Genomic DNA, 16,123 nt, shown 5'->3' on the forward strand with positions numbered 1-16,123 from the left:
TCGATAATAAATCAATTGGTTTCATGCATTTGTCTGTGTGTGTGTGTGTGTGTGTGTCTGAATGTGATTGTATTTTGTCATATCGCATACATTTGTGATATCAGACAGGTTAAGATATTAAAAAGTCATTGGTGATTTTTTTTCTACAGTGTTGCATGATGGGAATCTCGTGCTTCACTGATATAGTCTAGTAAACAAAATAAACTACTTTTTCACCACTCTTGTCTGCAAGTGCATTCCTAAACGGCATTTAACGCAGGTCGATGTGATGTGATATTATCAGAACACAAAGTGGTTACCGTTAGCCGAAAATTTTGGCACTGGAGAGAGTTGCCCAGCCATTGCACTCCGACTGTGCTGACCCCTGCGAGTGGAAATCTCGGTTGCATAATTTATGGTATTATTAAACTGGAAAAAGAAACAGTCACGGTCTTAACAAAACACCTCTCTCTTGTGCAGGATCGGGAACCAGTATGTCCAGTGCGCGGGCTCGCTATAGGTGAGCCTACAACGGTTTGGCGCAACGTGGCCCACCCTGCTCTCCTGAATCGGCATCGGGACCTGTCCTGGATGGTCGCCCACGAGATCCTCCCGGTCAGGGCCGTTATGCACTCACGGGGCATGGCGAGGACATCCGCCTGCCCCCGACCAGGCTGCGGCCAAGAAGAGTCGGTGAGGCACATGCTCTGGGAGTGCAGAGCCGCCAGGGACCTGTGGAAGGAAGCAGGCCCCCTGATCACCTCGTGTCTGCCAGCAGGGGAGGACCTAACACCTCAGCTCGTGCTGTATGGGGTGGGCCGAAGGCCCATTTCATCGAAGACCTTCACCAAGCTCTGGCCCACCCTCACGTGCCTGAAGGAAGCACTGTGGTCCTCCCGTAACCTGCTGGTAGCGAAAACGTAGAGACCACCCCCCCAGGCAGTGGCCATGGTAGCCACGGAAGCCCTGGGGTGGTACGAAAGGAAGGGGGCCTCGACCCCAGGCGAAGGGTCCCCCACAACACCCTAGGTCCCGGCGGCCACGGCCTGACAGCGCTGCGGCGCCTAGGGCGATGCGCCTAGGGGAGGGATCTCCTCTGGGCCCCGAAGGACGGGACGATGATCTATTCAGAAGAGCAGGATGAGGTGAGCTTGATAATGACTCACCCCGCTCCTGTACAAGGGACTGAAGACAGCTTTTTAACAAAGTGGCTTTTTAACATGTTTTTCATGTCTTAAAAATGTTTTACCTTTGTTAGATCATTAGTACACATTTTAAATGGCTTTACAGATTTGATGTTTTTACAAGGAAAGTACTTTTATTAATGGTTGTTTTCATTGGTTTTAACAACATGTACTTTTCAACAAATTTAAATGCAACTTTCAAATGCTGTGTTTTATGCTTTGTTGCTGTTTTTATGTGTATAAATGATGTAAAAAATGTATGAGCTTTTTAAAGGAATTGTGCCAATAAAACTTTTCCAAAAAAAACCAAAAAAAAATTATGGGACTGAGTTCGTGCTCTCACCCTATGTGTTTTTTCATGATAAACTGTTGCTTTTCTTAAGGATGTCGTGAGTCAACTGACCATGCTTATGGAGATCTTTGAAATAATTTTTAAAGAGGCTTTTTGGACCAATGTTAAGCCTAATTTGTCGTATGCTGCATGGAATTTATGCATCGTTGAAACTTCAACCAAGAGATAGTGGTGAACCCGCTTGCTTTATCACTTTGTTTAAACTTCATTTTACGAAATGTATTAAAGTACTTATGACGAGCTAATACTTCAATCAGGAGATAATATGGAAACCGCTCTGACCTCCCCCACCCCCCCTGCCTTATTAACTGGTCTGCTGCTACCGGACTCTTATTTTAGAATAAACCGTTTGCACAACTTTGTAGCAAAACAGACTGTGTTGGCACAGATGGGTGACAATGTGTAAACTATATAAATACATTAGCACAATGAGCACTTGTCTCTCCAATTCATCATTACAGTTGTTGGTTTTTTACCTCGCTAATTTGAACCATTTTAGCATTGACATGAAATCTGTCAAAACATCTCAAGACAAGACATCAATAACAAGATTAAACTATCTGAAATGAATCTCAAGACATGGTTGTTTCTTGTCCTAGCTGTCTAGCCATACAATATCACAACACTGGACTTCTGCCCCATTGAAGCCTGCACATTGTTTTCCTGATGTTGTCAGCTACTCAAAGCTGGGACGAGAGACTGAAAAACAGCAATCTCTCAATAGCCAACAGCACCGTAGAGGCTGCTACCTATATACATAGATTTGAAATCACTGGCCACTTTCATAAATTGAACACTAGTCCCTTTAACAATGTGTAAATATTTTGCATTACTCATCTCATATGTATGTACTGTACTCTATTCTATTCTACTGTATCTTAGTCTATGCCTCTCTGACATTGCTCATCCATACTGTGCAGCCGTCTTCATCGACTTGGCCAAGGCTTTTGACTGTCAATCACCACATTCTTATCGGCAGACTCAACAGGCTTGGTTTCTCAAAAGACTGCCTCACCAACTACTTCGCTGATAGAGTTCAGTGTGTCAAATCAGAGGGCCTGTTGTCCGGACCTCTGGCAGTCTCCATGGGGGTGCCACAGGGTTCAATTCTCGGGCCGACTCTTTTCTGTAAACATCAAAACGTCGCTCTTGCTGCTGGTGATTCTCTGATCCAACTCTACGCAGATGACACCATTCTGTATACTTCTGGCCCTTCCTTGGACACTGTGTTAACTAACCTCCAGACAAGCTTCACTGCCATATGTTACGTTCCCCAGTTTCTGTGTTGAAGTTTGTGTATTTGAGTGTTTCAGGAGATGGCGTCCTGAAATCCCCCAGCAGCTGATTGGTTGACTCCATGGCTAATTGGAGCTGACCCCGCCCCCTCGTCAAGATGCAGTGTCTCCAATTACCCATTCCTTCTGAAGCTATATGAAAGCCAGTGTTCTGTTCAGAAGTGAGATCGTTGCTGGGAAGTCATTGCAGAGAGATTGATTGTGATATTGGTCATTGCTGAGGGAGGAAGTTGATGGCTGAGTGTTATAGCATGTTGGTCATTGGTATGTACTGTGTTAGTTGTTGCTGGGAGCAGTTGGTATGTTCTTTGAGTTTGTTGCTCAGATAGAGCTTATTTAATGTCCTTTGTTTCTTGGTTTGTTTGAGAAATTGTTTGTTCTCCTGTTTAATTTGTTCCCAGGGGGGAAGGGACCTAGGGAGTGCTTAGGCAAGAGGCCTGCGGGCATACATTTTCCAGTAGTATATTCACTGTCTAGGCACACTAGGTAAGACCTGGGCGGACCGGCCCCTGTATTTTGGTTAGGGCACCAGGTGGTGCTAAATTAGAACCTGTTGTGACTCCCAAACCCGCATGCGGGAGCGTAATCATCGCCTGAAACTAATTAGCATAACGCAAGGACATAAATATCCCTAGAAAATATTCATATTCATGAAAATCACAAATGAAATATATTGACACACAGCTTAGCCTTTGTTAATCACCCTGTCATCTCAAATTTTCAAAATATGCTTTACAGCCAATGCTAGACAAGCATTTGTGTACATTTATCGTTAGCCTAGCATAGCATTATGCCTTGCTAGCAGCAGGCAACCTTGTCACGGAAATCAGAAAAGCAATCAAATTAAATCGTTTACCTTTGAACTTCGGATGTTTTCACTCACGAGACTCCCAGGTAGATAGCCAAAGTTCATTTTTTTCCCCAAAAGATTATTTTTGGTAGGCGAAATAGCGTTGTTTGTTCTTCGCGTTTGGCTGAGAAATTGCCCGGAAATTGCGGTCACCACAACGGCGAAAAAATATTTCAAAATAGTTCCATAATTTCGACAGAAACATGGCAAACGTTGTTTATAATCAATCCTCAAGGTGTTTTTCTAATATCTATTCGATAATATATCCGTCGGGACAATTCGTTTTTCAGGAGGAACGATTGGAGTAATGGCTACCTCTGTATTTTACGCGAGAATCTCTCTCGGAGCCACCATGTGACCACTTACGCAATGTGGCCGCCTACGGCTATTCTTCAAAAGAAATGCGTAAAACTACGTCACAATGCTGTAGACACCTTGGGGAATACGTAGAAAGCGTAAACTCGTTGATGGCACATTCACAGCTGAATAGGGAGTCATTGGAACGCAGCGCTTTCAAAACCTGGGGCACTTCCAGATTGGATTTTTCTCAGGCTTTCGCCTGCAACATCAGTTCTGTTATACTCACAGACAATAGCTTTACAGTTTTGGAAACGTTAGTGTTTTCTATCCAACGCTGTCAATTATATGCATATTCTAGCATCTTTTCCTGACAAAATATCCCATTTAAAACTGGAACGTTTTTTTTTCAAAAAATGAAAATACTGCCCCCTAGTACAAAGAGGTTTTAATTAAGTAGTGGTTAGGCAGGTAAGGTCGGAGAGGAGGATTTGATATTTACTTTCTTTGCTTTGGTTCCGTCCAGCCCCTTTTCCCCATATTACCGTGTGACTGAATAAAGTCCTTGTATACGGTACCACATTCTGCCTTTTGTCATCCCTACTCACACCTACAGTCCATACCTCTTTCCCTTCGCGGGGAGTTGAGTTGCAGCAGGGTGTTGCGTTCCCTCTTCACAGAGGCGTGCGTAACACCATACAACTCTCCTTCCGTGGCCTCCAACTGCTCTTAAATGCAAGTAAAACTAAATGCATGCCCTTCAACCGATCGCTGCACGCACCTGCCCGCCCGTCCAGCATCACTACTCTGGATGGTTCTGAAATAGAATATGTGGACAACTACAAATACCTAGGTGTCTGGTTAGACTGTAAACTCTCCTTCCAGACTCACATTACGCGTCTCCAAACCAAAATTAAATCTAGAATCGGCTTCCTATTTCGCAACAAAGCATCCTTCACTCATGCATACCCTCATAAAACTGACCATCCTACCGATCCTCGACTTTGGCAATGTAATTTACAAAATAGCCTCCAACACTCTACCGAACAAATTGGATCCAGTCTATGAAAGTGCCATCCGTTTCATCACCAAAGCCCCATATACTACCCACCACTGCGACCTGTACGCTCTCGTTGGCTGTTCCTCACTTCATACTCAGGGTAGCCTAGTATGCCTAGTGGTTAGAGCGTTGGACTAGTAACCAAAAGGTTGCAAGTTCCAATCCCGAGCTGACAAGGTACAAATCTGTCATTCTGCCCCTGAACAGGCAGATAACCCACTGTTCCTAGGCCGTCATTGAAAATAATAATTTGTTCTTAACTGACTTGCCTAGTTAAATAAAGGTAAAAAAATTAAATAATAATACTCGTCGCCAAACCCACTGGCTCCAGGTCATCTACAAGTCTTTGCTAGGTAAAGCCCCGCCTTATCTCAGCTCACTGGTCACCATAGCAGGATCCACCCGCAGCATGCGCTCCAGCAGGTATATCTCACTGGTCACCCCCAAAGCCAATTCCTCCTTTGGCCGCCTTTCCTTCCAGTTCTCTGCTGCCAATGACTGGAACAAACTGCAAAAATCACTGAAGCTGGAGACACATATATCCCTCACTAGCTTTAAGCACCAGCTGTCAGAGCAGCTCACAGATCACTGCACCTGTACATAGCCCTTCTGTAAATAGCCCATCCAACTATCTCATCCCCATACTGTATTTATTTATCTTGCTCCTTTGTACCCCAGTATCTCTACTTGCACATTAATCTTCTGCACATCTGCCATTCCAATGTTTAATTGCTATTTTATAATTACTTCGCCACCATGGCCTATTTATTGCCTTACCTCCCTTATCTTACCTAATTTGCACACACGGTTGTTTATTCCATGTGTGAACTCTGAGGTGTTGTATGTGTCGAACTGCTTTGCTTTATCTTGGCCAGGTCGCAGTTGTAAATGAGAACTTGTTCTCCACAAGCCTACCTGGTTAAATAGAGGTGAAATAAAATAAAATAAATAGTTTTATATTCTTAATTCCATTCCTTTACTTAGATTTTTTGTGTGTATTGTTGTGAAATTGTTAGATATTACTGCTCTGTTGGAGCTAGAAACACAAGCATTTCGCAATACCCACAATAACATCTGCTAAACATCCAATGCAATTGGATTTGGAGGTCAGATGTGATGTCATAGCTAGAATAACACAGAATAGAATAAAACTTTGGCATCACCTTTTACATTAAAATGATCACATACATTTCTGTCTGTAATAAAGCCCTTTTGTGGGGGAGAAACTAATTATAATTGTTATGGCCTGGCTGCCATGCCAACACCTATGCCCTCCAATGCCCACCCCTGCCCAGTCATGTTAAATTATTATTTATTTTAATTGACTGATTTCCTTATATGAACTGCAACTCAGTAAAACCTTTGAAATTATTGCATGTTGCATTTATATTTTTGTTCAATATACACTGCTCAAAAAAATAAAGGGAACACTTAAACAACACAATGTAACTCCAAGTCAATCACACTTCTGTGAAATCAAACTGTCCCCTTAGGAAGCAACACTGATTGACAATACATTTCACATGCTGTTGTGCAAATGGAATAGACAACAGGTGGAAATTATAGGCAATTAGCAAGACACCCCCAATAAAGGAGTGGTTCTGCAGGTGGTGACCACAGACCACTTCTCAGTTCCTATGCTTCCTGGCTGATGTTTTGGTCACTTTTGAATGCTGGCGGTGCTTTCACTCTAGTGGTAGCCTGAGACGGAGTCTACAACCCACACAAGTGGCTCAGGTAAAACTGTAAAGGACCTCGGCGTTACTCTGGACCCTGATCTCTCTTTTGAAGAACATATCAAGACCATTTCAAGGACAGCTTTTTTCCATCTACGTAACATTGCAAAAATCAGAAACTTTCTGTCCAAAAATGATGCAGAAAAATTAATCCATGCTTTTGTCACTTCTAGGTTAGACTACTGCAATGCTCTACTTTCCGGCTACCCGGATAAAGCACTAAATAAACTTCAGTTGGTGCTAAATACGGCTGCTAGAATCCTGACTAGAACCAAAAAATTTGATCATATTACTCCAGTGCTAGCCTCTCTACACTGGCTTCCTGTCAAAGCAAGGGCTGATTTCAAGGTTTTACTGCTAACCTACAAAGCATTACATGGGCTTGCTCCTACCTATCTCTCTGATTTGGTCCTGCCGTACATACCTACACGTACGCTACGGTCACAAGACGCAGGCCTCCTAATTGTCCCTAGAATTTCTAAGCAAACAGCTGGAGGCAGGGCTTTCTCCTATAGAGGTCCATTTTTATGGAACGGTCTGCCTACCCATGTCAGAGACGCAAACTCAGTCTCAACCTTAATGTCTTTACTGAAGACTCATCTCTTCAGTGGGTCATATGATTGAGTGTAGTCTGGCCCAGGAGTGGGAAGGTGAACGGAAAGGCTCTGGAGCAACAAACCGCCCTTGCTGTCTCTGCCTGGCCGGTTCCCCTCTTTCCACTGGGATTCTCTGCCTCTAACCCTATTACAGGGGCTGGGTCACTGGCTTACTGGGGCTCTCTCATGCCGTCCCTGGAAGGGGTGCGTCACCTGAGTGGGTTGATTCACTGATGTGGTCGTCCTGTCTGGGTTGGCGCCCCCCCTTGGGTTGTGCCATGGCAGAGGTCTTTGTGGGCTATACTCAGCCTTGTCTCAGGATGGTAGGTTGGTGGTTGAAGATATCCCTCTAGTGGTGTGGGGGCTGTGCTTTGGCAAAGTGGGTGGGGTTATATCCTTCCTGTTTGGCCCTGTCTGGGGGTGTCCTCGGATGGGGCCACAGTGTCTCCTGACCCCTCCTGTCTCAGTCTCCAGTATTTATGCTGCAGTAGTTTATGTGTCGGGGGGCTAGGGTCAGTTTGTTATATCTGGAGTACTTCTCCTGTCCTATTCGGTGTCCTGTGTGAATTCTCTAATTCTCTCCTTCTCTCTTTCTTTCTCTCTCTCGGAGGACCTGAGCCCCAGGACCATGCCCCAGGACTACCTGACATGATGACTCCTTGCTGTCCCCAGTCCATCTGACCGTGCTGCTGCTCCAGTTTCAACTGTTCTGCCTTATTATTATATGACCATACTGGTCATTTATGAACATTTGAACATCTTGGCCATGTTCTGTTATAATCTCCACCCGGCACAGCCAGAAGAGGACTGGCCACCCCACATAGCCTGGTTCCTCTCTAGGTTTCTTCCTAGGTTTTGGCCTTTCTAGGGAGTTTTTCCTAGCCACCGTGCTTCTACACCTGCATTGCTTGCTGTTTGGGGTTTTAGGCTGGGTTTCTGTACAGCACTTTGAGATATCAGCTGATGTACGGAGGGCTATATAAATAAATTTGATTTGATTTGAGGTAGTGCAGCTGGACGGCACATCAATGCGAGCTGTGGCAAGAAGGTTTGCTGTGTCTGTCAGCGTATTGTCCAGAGCATGGAGGCGCTACCAGGAGACAGGCCAGTACATCAGGAGACGTGGAGGAGGCCGTAGGAGGGCAACAACCCAGCAGCAGGACCGCTACCGCCTTTGTGCAAGGAGGAGCAGGAGGAGCACTGCCAGAGCCCTGCAAAATGACCTCCAGCAGGCCACAAATGTGCATGTGTCTGCTCAAACGGTCAGAAACAGACTCCATGAGGGTGGTATGAGGGCCCGACCTCCACAGGTGGGGGTTGTGCTTGCAGCCCAACACCGTGCAGGACGTTTGGCATTTGCAAGAGAACACCAAGATTGGCAAATTCGCCACTGGCGCCCTGTGCTCTTTACAGATGAAAGCAGATTCACACTGAGCACATGTGACAGACGTGACAGAGTCTGGAGATGCCGTGGAGAACGTTCTGCTGCCTGCAACATCCTCCAACATGACCGGTTTGGCGGTGGGTCAGTCATGGTGTGGGGTGGCATTTCTTTGGGGGGCCCTCCATGTGCTCGCCAGAGGTAGCCTGACTGCCATTAGGTACCGAGATGAGATCCTCAGACCCCCTGTGAGACCATATGATGGTGCGGTTGACCCTGGGTTCCTCCTAATGCAAGACAATGCTAGACCTCATGTGGCTGGAGTGTGTCAGCAGTTCCTGCAAGAGGAAGGCATTGATGCTATGGACTGGTCCACCCGTTCCCCAGACCTGAATCCAATTGAGCACATCTGGGACATCATGTCTCGCTCCATCCACCAACGCCACGTTGCACCACAGACTGTCCAGGAGTTGGCGGATGCTTTAGTCCAGGTCTGGGAGGAGATCCCTCAGGAGACCATCCGCCACCTCATCAGGAGCATGACCAGGCGTTGTAGGGAGGTCATACAGGCACGTGGAGGCCACACACACTACTGAGCTTCATTTTGACTTGTTTTAAGGACATTACATCAAAGTTGGATCAGCATGTAGTGTGGTTTTCCACTTTAATTTTGAGTGACTCCAAATCCAGACCTCCATGGGTTGATACATTTGATTTCCATTGATAATTTGTGTGATTTTGTTGTCAGCACATTCAACTATGTAAAGAAAAGTATTTTATAAAAATATTTCATTCATTCAGATCTAGGATGTTATTTTAGTGTTCCCTTTATTTTTTGGAGCAGTGTCTATATATATATATATATACAGTGCCAGTCAAAAGTTTGGACACACATACTCATTCAAGGGGTTTTCTTTACTATTATTGTAGAATAATAGTGAAGACATCCAAACTATGAAATAACACATACATTATCATTTAGTAACCAAAAAGTGTTAATCTAAATATATGTATATATAAATAAATCACACCCATTTTCAATCCAGCAGCTTTCAGTGTAATTGTGATTCACCATAGAGAATGGATTTTGAAAAAATATAAACAAATAAAAATACAAAAATTGAAAAATTATTTTTAAAATTGGTTTATTAAATAGTAATCAAAGATAGACTGGATCTTCATTCAGGACTCAAAAGCAGTCATACAATACAGCTGGCTTATAAAGTTTGTCACAGTTTTACAGTGTTCAAAGTGACCCGTTTGAACTCGGAAGGGACTAGGTTTGACATCATAAAAGGGAAAAATACATTTAAATAGTGTACTAAGATACAATTCAGCCCCAGTACCACAACAGTATTGATATCTTCCATTATAAAAAGGAACGAATGTGAATTCATGCTCCAGCAAAAGTCATTACTATTCTTTATAATGCTGAAATTTACAACAATGTGCATCTTTAGGTAAACACCCATATTCTTAATTTGTGAATCCTTTGATAAGAAGTGCATCTGGAGGAAAAAAATACATATTTTTGAATTTCTTCTGACAACGAATACTTCTCTTTTCAAGATAAACACTCCTTTATTTGGGTCATGAATGTGTTCTTTATCAAGACTAAAAACTGTGTGATGTTCTGCATAATTCTGCTCCCTTTTTTGACAGAAAAACTAACTGTACATCAGTTTTAGGTCGGTTGGCTGAGGCAGAGAGGATATATGTTGCATTAGGAAATCCAGCGGGCGCACGTCATCTCCAGTTCATTAGACTCCAGAAAGGAACCTTTCCCTGTTCCAGAATAGAACCATATTCAGTTGTGTTCCCGTTCTGGTTCCATTTCCGACTAGGGAGGTGGGGTTGCTACTGACGACCACCAGGGGTCAGGTTGAGGTTGGCCATGAGCTCGTGAACTGAGGCAAAGATAGTGCACTCACCTGAGAGGAGACAAAAACACCAATGTCAAGATGATACCCCCCCCAAATGTATTTTCTGTCAGAGTGTTCCAATCAAATCTTTCAGTCTATCTTCTATTTGTGTGTGCAGACAATCTCACTAACCCTGTCGTGCTGGGTGCAGCTCGCTGAACCTCTTGAGGATGTTGGAGACCATAAGTGCTGCTGCCCCAGAGGAGGAGTGTTGTCTGGGGATGTCAGCCTGCTGGGTCAAGCCCGTGGCCATGTCGTATACGATGGGAACAATGATGTTGACCGGCTCCTGGGGCAGCGGCAGCCTCTGGGTCAGCTGGAGCTGAAGGGGAGAATTAAAGGGAGAGCACAGGGTTAGTTACACTTCACACAGCTTCAGTGCAAGTCAATGGAATTGTAAGATGGGTTGTAACACCTACGAAACTGATATGCAGCGATGACAACTGATTAAACTACAATACAGGGGAAGGATGAAAGCCAGCAAACAAAGACTGACAACAGGTGAGTGGATATCGGCCAATCAACTGCTTAAATTAAAACTAATCAGGCAAGGGAAAACCAGTACTCACGAAGAAGAGCATTTTGGACTTGAGCACCACAGCGATGGTTCCTGGGGGTGCGATGGGAGGGGCGCTGGGGGGGATGGTAAGACAGAACTGGACATTCCACTTTAACTGGGTGGCCTGGTCAGGGAACTGGAGAGGGTGACAGAAGTTAGAGAGCCACTTACACAATCATTACACATATGTCTTTCTCTCACAGACAGGCAGAAACACATCACCAGCCCCTTTATATTCTTAACTGACAAATATATTTATGGGGTACCACACACACAGCCAGAGGAAAAGGACCTCACCAGTTCAAGCTTCATGATGCGGACACAGTCCCTAAGGATGTTGGTGGGGGCGCCCAGCAGCTTGGTGAAGGCATTCAGCGTGTTGTACTTGAATGGTGGGCCGGCCACCTTGAGAGAGGAGGACGAAGAAGGGGAAGAAGAGGAAAAAGGAAGAGAGGGGGAGGATAAAGGAAGGGAAAGGGAGATAAAAATGATTAAAAAAAGGGTGAGTCATGTAAATAAAATGTTATTGGTCACATAAACGTGATTAGCAGATGTTATTGCGGGTGTAGCAAAATGCTTGTGCTTCTAGCACCGACAGTGCAGTAATATCTAACGTTGAACTTTTCAGGCAAAGACTAATAGTACACAACACACGTATTTATTCCTGCACTTAATGAAGATAAAGAGAGCCCTCCAACCAATTAACAGGTTCAGCTTTCCCACAGACTTTTCCAGCTTCAGATTCAAAATGACCTGCTATGGAGGTCAGATCACCCAGCGCTTCTCTTTATCAGAAATCCTGGCTTTAGTTCCCATGTTTTCAGTCCGAGACATACAGTGCATTCGGAATGTATTTAGACCCCCCACCTTTTTTCTCATTTGACTCAAAGCCAGTGTCATGTCATTAGTAAACATTGAAACAAGTAATGATTCTACCAGGATTATGTTTGGGTGGCAGGTAGCCTAGGTGGTTAGAGCGTTGGAATAGTAATCGGAAGGTTGCAAGTTCAAATCCCAGAGCTGACAAGGTACAAATCTGTCGTTCTGCCCCTAAACAGGTAGTTAACCCACTGTTCCTAGGCCGTCAATGAAAATAAGAATTTGTTCTTAACTGACTTGCCTGGTTAAATAAAGTTAAATAAATAAAAATGTTTGAGAGGTTTCCATTACAGAACAACAATTTCGAGTCTCATAGCAAAAGGTCTGAATACGGGGTATTAAATAAGGTATCTGTTTTTATAAATTTCCACCAAAAACAAAACTGTTTTCGCTTTGGGGTATTGTGTGTAGTAGATGGATTAAATAAATAACATCTCATAAATTTTAGAATAAAGCTGTAATGTAAAAAAATGTGGATAAAGTCAAGGAGTCTGAATACTTTCCAAATGCACTGTATGTATGTACAGTTGAAGTCGGAAGTTTACATACACTTAGGTTCGTTTTTCAACCACTCCACAAATTTCTTGTTAACAAACTACAGTCTTGGAAAGTCGGTTAGGACATCTACTTTGTGCATGACACAAGTCATTTTTCTAACAATTGTTTAGAGACAGATTATTTCACTGTATCACAATTCCAGTTGGTCAGAAGATTACATACACTAAGTTGACTGTGCCTTTAAAAAACATGGAAAATTCCAGAAAATGATATTATGGCTTTAGAAGCTTCTTATAGGCTAATTGACATAATTTGAGTCAATTGGAGGTGTACCTGTGGATGTATTTCAAGGCCTACCTTCAAACTCAGTGCCTCTTTGCTTAACACCATGGGAAAATCAGAAGAAATCAGCCAAGACCTCAGGAAAAAAATTGTAGACCTCCGCAAGTCTGGTTCATGCTTGGGAGCAATTTCCAAATGCCTGAAGGTACCACGTTCATCTGTACAAACAATAGTACGCAAGTATAAACACTATGGGACCAAGCAGCCATCGTACCGCTCAGGAAGGAGACGTGTTCTGTCTGCTAGTGATAAACATACTTTGGTGCGAGAAGTGCAAAAGTATCTATATCACATGTACATGCACACACATGTACTACACCCTTCATGGGAAAAAGAACAGACACTGGAGAGAGGAACTCTGCCTAGAAGGCCAGCATCCCGGAGTCGCCTCTTCACTGTTGACGCTGAGACTGGTGTTTTGCGGGTACTATTTAATGAAGCTGCCAGTTGACGACTTGTGAGGAGTCTGTTTCTCAAACTAGACACTCTAAATGTAGATGTCCTCTTGCTCAGTTGTACACTGGGGCCTCCCACTCCTCTTCTATTCTGGTTAGAGCCAGTTTGCTTAGTGTTGTACGAGATCTTCAGTTTCTTGGAAATTCCTCGAATGGAATGGGTTAACCAAGTTATGCAGACAACACAATTCTGTATACTTCTGGCCCTTCTTTGGAACCAATGTTAACTAACCTCCAGACGAGCTTCAATGCCATACAACTCTCCTTCCGTGGCCTCCAACTGCTCTTAAATGCAAGTAAAACTAAATGTATGCTCTTCAACTGATCGCTGCCCACACCTGCCCGCCCGTCCAGTATCACTACTCAGGACGGTTCTGACTTATAAAATGTGGACAATTACAAATACCTAGGTGTCTGGTTAGACTGTAAACTCTCCTTCCAGACTCATATTAAACATCTCCAAAATCCTAAATTAAATCTATAAACGGCTTCCTATTTTGCAACAAAGCATCCTTCACACATGCAGCCAAACATACCCTCGTAAAACTAACCATCCTACCGATCCTTGACTTCAGCGATGTCATTTACAAAATAGCCTCCAACTCTCTACTCAGCAAATTGGATGCAGTCTATCACAGTGCCATCTGTTTTGTCACCAAAGCCCCATATACTACCCACCACAGCGACCTGTATGCCCTCGTTGGCTGACCCTCGCTTCACATTCATCGCCAAACCCACTGGCTCCAGGCCATCTATAAGTCTTTGCTAGGTAAAGCCCCACCTTATCATAGCTCACTGGTCACCATAGCAGCACCCACCCATAGCACGCGCTCCAGCAGGTATATTTCACTAGTCACCCCCCAAAGCCAATTCCGACTTTGGCTGCCTTTCCTTCCAGTTCTATGCTGCCAATGACTGGAATTAATTGCAAAAATCACTGAAGCTGGAGACTCATATCTCCCACACTAACTTTAAGCATCAGCTATCAAGGCAGCTTACTGCCATTTGTAAATAGCCCATCTTACTGCCATTTGTAAATAGCCCATCCAACTACCTCATCCCCATATTGCTATATATATATATATATACACACATATATATATATATATATATATATATATATATATATATATATATACACACACACATATATATATATATATATACATATATATATATATATATACACACATACATTTATACATTTATATACATATAATTATAAAAAACATTGCTCCTTTGCACCCCAGTATCTCTACTTGCACATTCATCTTCTGCACATCTATCACTCCAGTGTAAATTTGCTGAATTGTAATTATTTCGCCACTACGGCCTATTTACTATTGTTATTTATTGCCTTACCTACTTCATTTGCACACACTGTATATAGACTTTTCTATTGTGTTATTGACTGTACGTTTGTTTATTCCATGTGTAACTCTGTGTTGTTTGCTGCTTTGCTTTATCTTGGCCAGGTCGCAGTTGTAAATGAGAACTTGTTCTTAACTGGCTTACATGGTTAAATAAAAGGTGAAGTAAAAAAATGTTTTTTAAATTCACGCAGTCTCCTCTGAACAGTTGATGTTGAGATGTCTGTTACTTGAACTCTGTGAAGCATTTATTTGGGCTGCAATCTGAGGTGCAGTTAACTCTAATGAACAAATCCTCTGCAGCAGAGGTAACTCTGGGTCTTCCTTGCCGGTGTCTTCATGAGACCCAGTTTCATCATAGTGCTTGATGGTTTTTGTGACGGCACTTGAAAAAACGTTAAAAGATCTTGAAATGTTCCGGATTGACTGACCATGTCTTAACCTCTCTGAGCACGGAACCCGGTAGCGGGCTGAAATTCCACAACATACGGTGATCGCTACATAAATAGTTATATTAAACATTCATGAAAATACAAGTGTCTCACATGTATCGAAAGCCTAGAATCTTGCTAATCCAACTGCGTTGTCAGATTTAAAAAAGGATTTACTGTGAAAGAATACGATGCGATTATCTGAGGATAGAGCCCCATAAAAAACCTATTTCAACCAGCACAGGCGTAGAAAAATCCCAAACTGCATTAAAATTAATAGTTTACCTTTGACGATCTTCATCTATTTGCAATCCCAATGCTCATTGTTACACAAATGAATTATCTTTTGTTTGATAAAATCTGTTTTTATAGCCTAACACGAAACATTTTGTGAACTGCTTGTGTCGTGAATTCCCTCTCATTCCATTTTCGACGACACATTCCATCCAGGTAAATAACCCACACAAAACGTGACTTTTCCAGTCATGTTTGGTTTCATTGCAATCAACTGGTTTGTTTGTAACACAACCAAACCTGATGGGCCATTTTGCGGGACGTATTGACTGAAAGAAACCGATTTGAAGACAACAAGTAATGACATCACTGTGCACCAATGATATGACCACTGTTTCGTTGATTGACTGTGTTTTAACCCAATGACCACTGATCGTCTTGAAATCTAGCTGGGTAGATAGCCAATGAGCTGAGGTAAACGGCAATAAGCAATGGTTGTGTGTTGGAAGACCAACCCATGTCGTAAACTCCGGCGTAAAGAGAGTCATTCGCTATTGAAGTTTTATTCCGGATGGAGCTACGCATTTTACGCACAGCGTTGTTTTGGTAAACGAGCAGATTCAGCTGTTTATATATATCAATCAGTATGGCAACTAAGCTAAATCTAAGTCTAGATATACAGATGTACACACAATTTTAGAAG

The 16,123-nt window shown here is 43.2% G+C and overlaps 1 protein-coding gene across 1 annotated transcript in view; it reads right to left on the reverse strand.

Annotated features, from left to right (window-relative positions):
- Positions 1-9,858: 9,858 nt before the first annotated feature.
- Positions 9,859-16,123, reverse strand: part of LOC112242611 (mediator of RNA polymerase II transcription subunit 14-like) — a 50,966-nt gene continuing 44,701 nt past the window's right edge. Inside the window, exons 26-29 of the mRNA XM_042319924.1 lie at positions 11,509-11,616; positions 11,222-11,347; positions 10,785-10,974; positions 9,859-10,661 (exon numbers count right to left, since the gene is read on the reverse strand). Coding sequence (XP_042175858.1) covers positions 10,588-10,661; positions 10,785-10,974; positions 11,222-11,347; positions 11,509-11,616 — 498 coding nt within the window. The 3' untranslated portion in view covers positions 9,859-10,587. The remainder of the gene's footprint in view (positions 10,662-10,784; positions 10,975-11,221; positions 11,348-11,508; positions 11,617-16,123) is intronic.

Source organism: Oncorhynchus tshawytscha, linkage group LG03 (genome assembly GCF_018296145.1).
Source record: "Oncorhynchus tshawytscha isolate Ot180627B linkage group LG03, Otsh_v2.0, whole genome shotgun sequence".
Classification (NCBI taxonomy): Eukaryota; Metazoa; Chordata; class Actinopteri; order Salmoniformes; family Salmonidae; genus Oncorhynchus; species Oncorhynchus tshawytscha.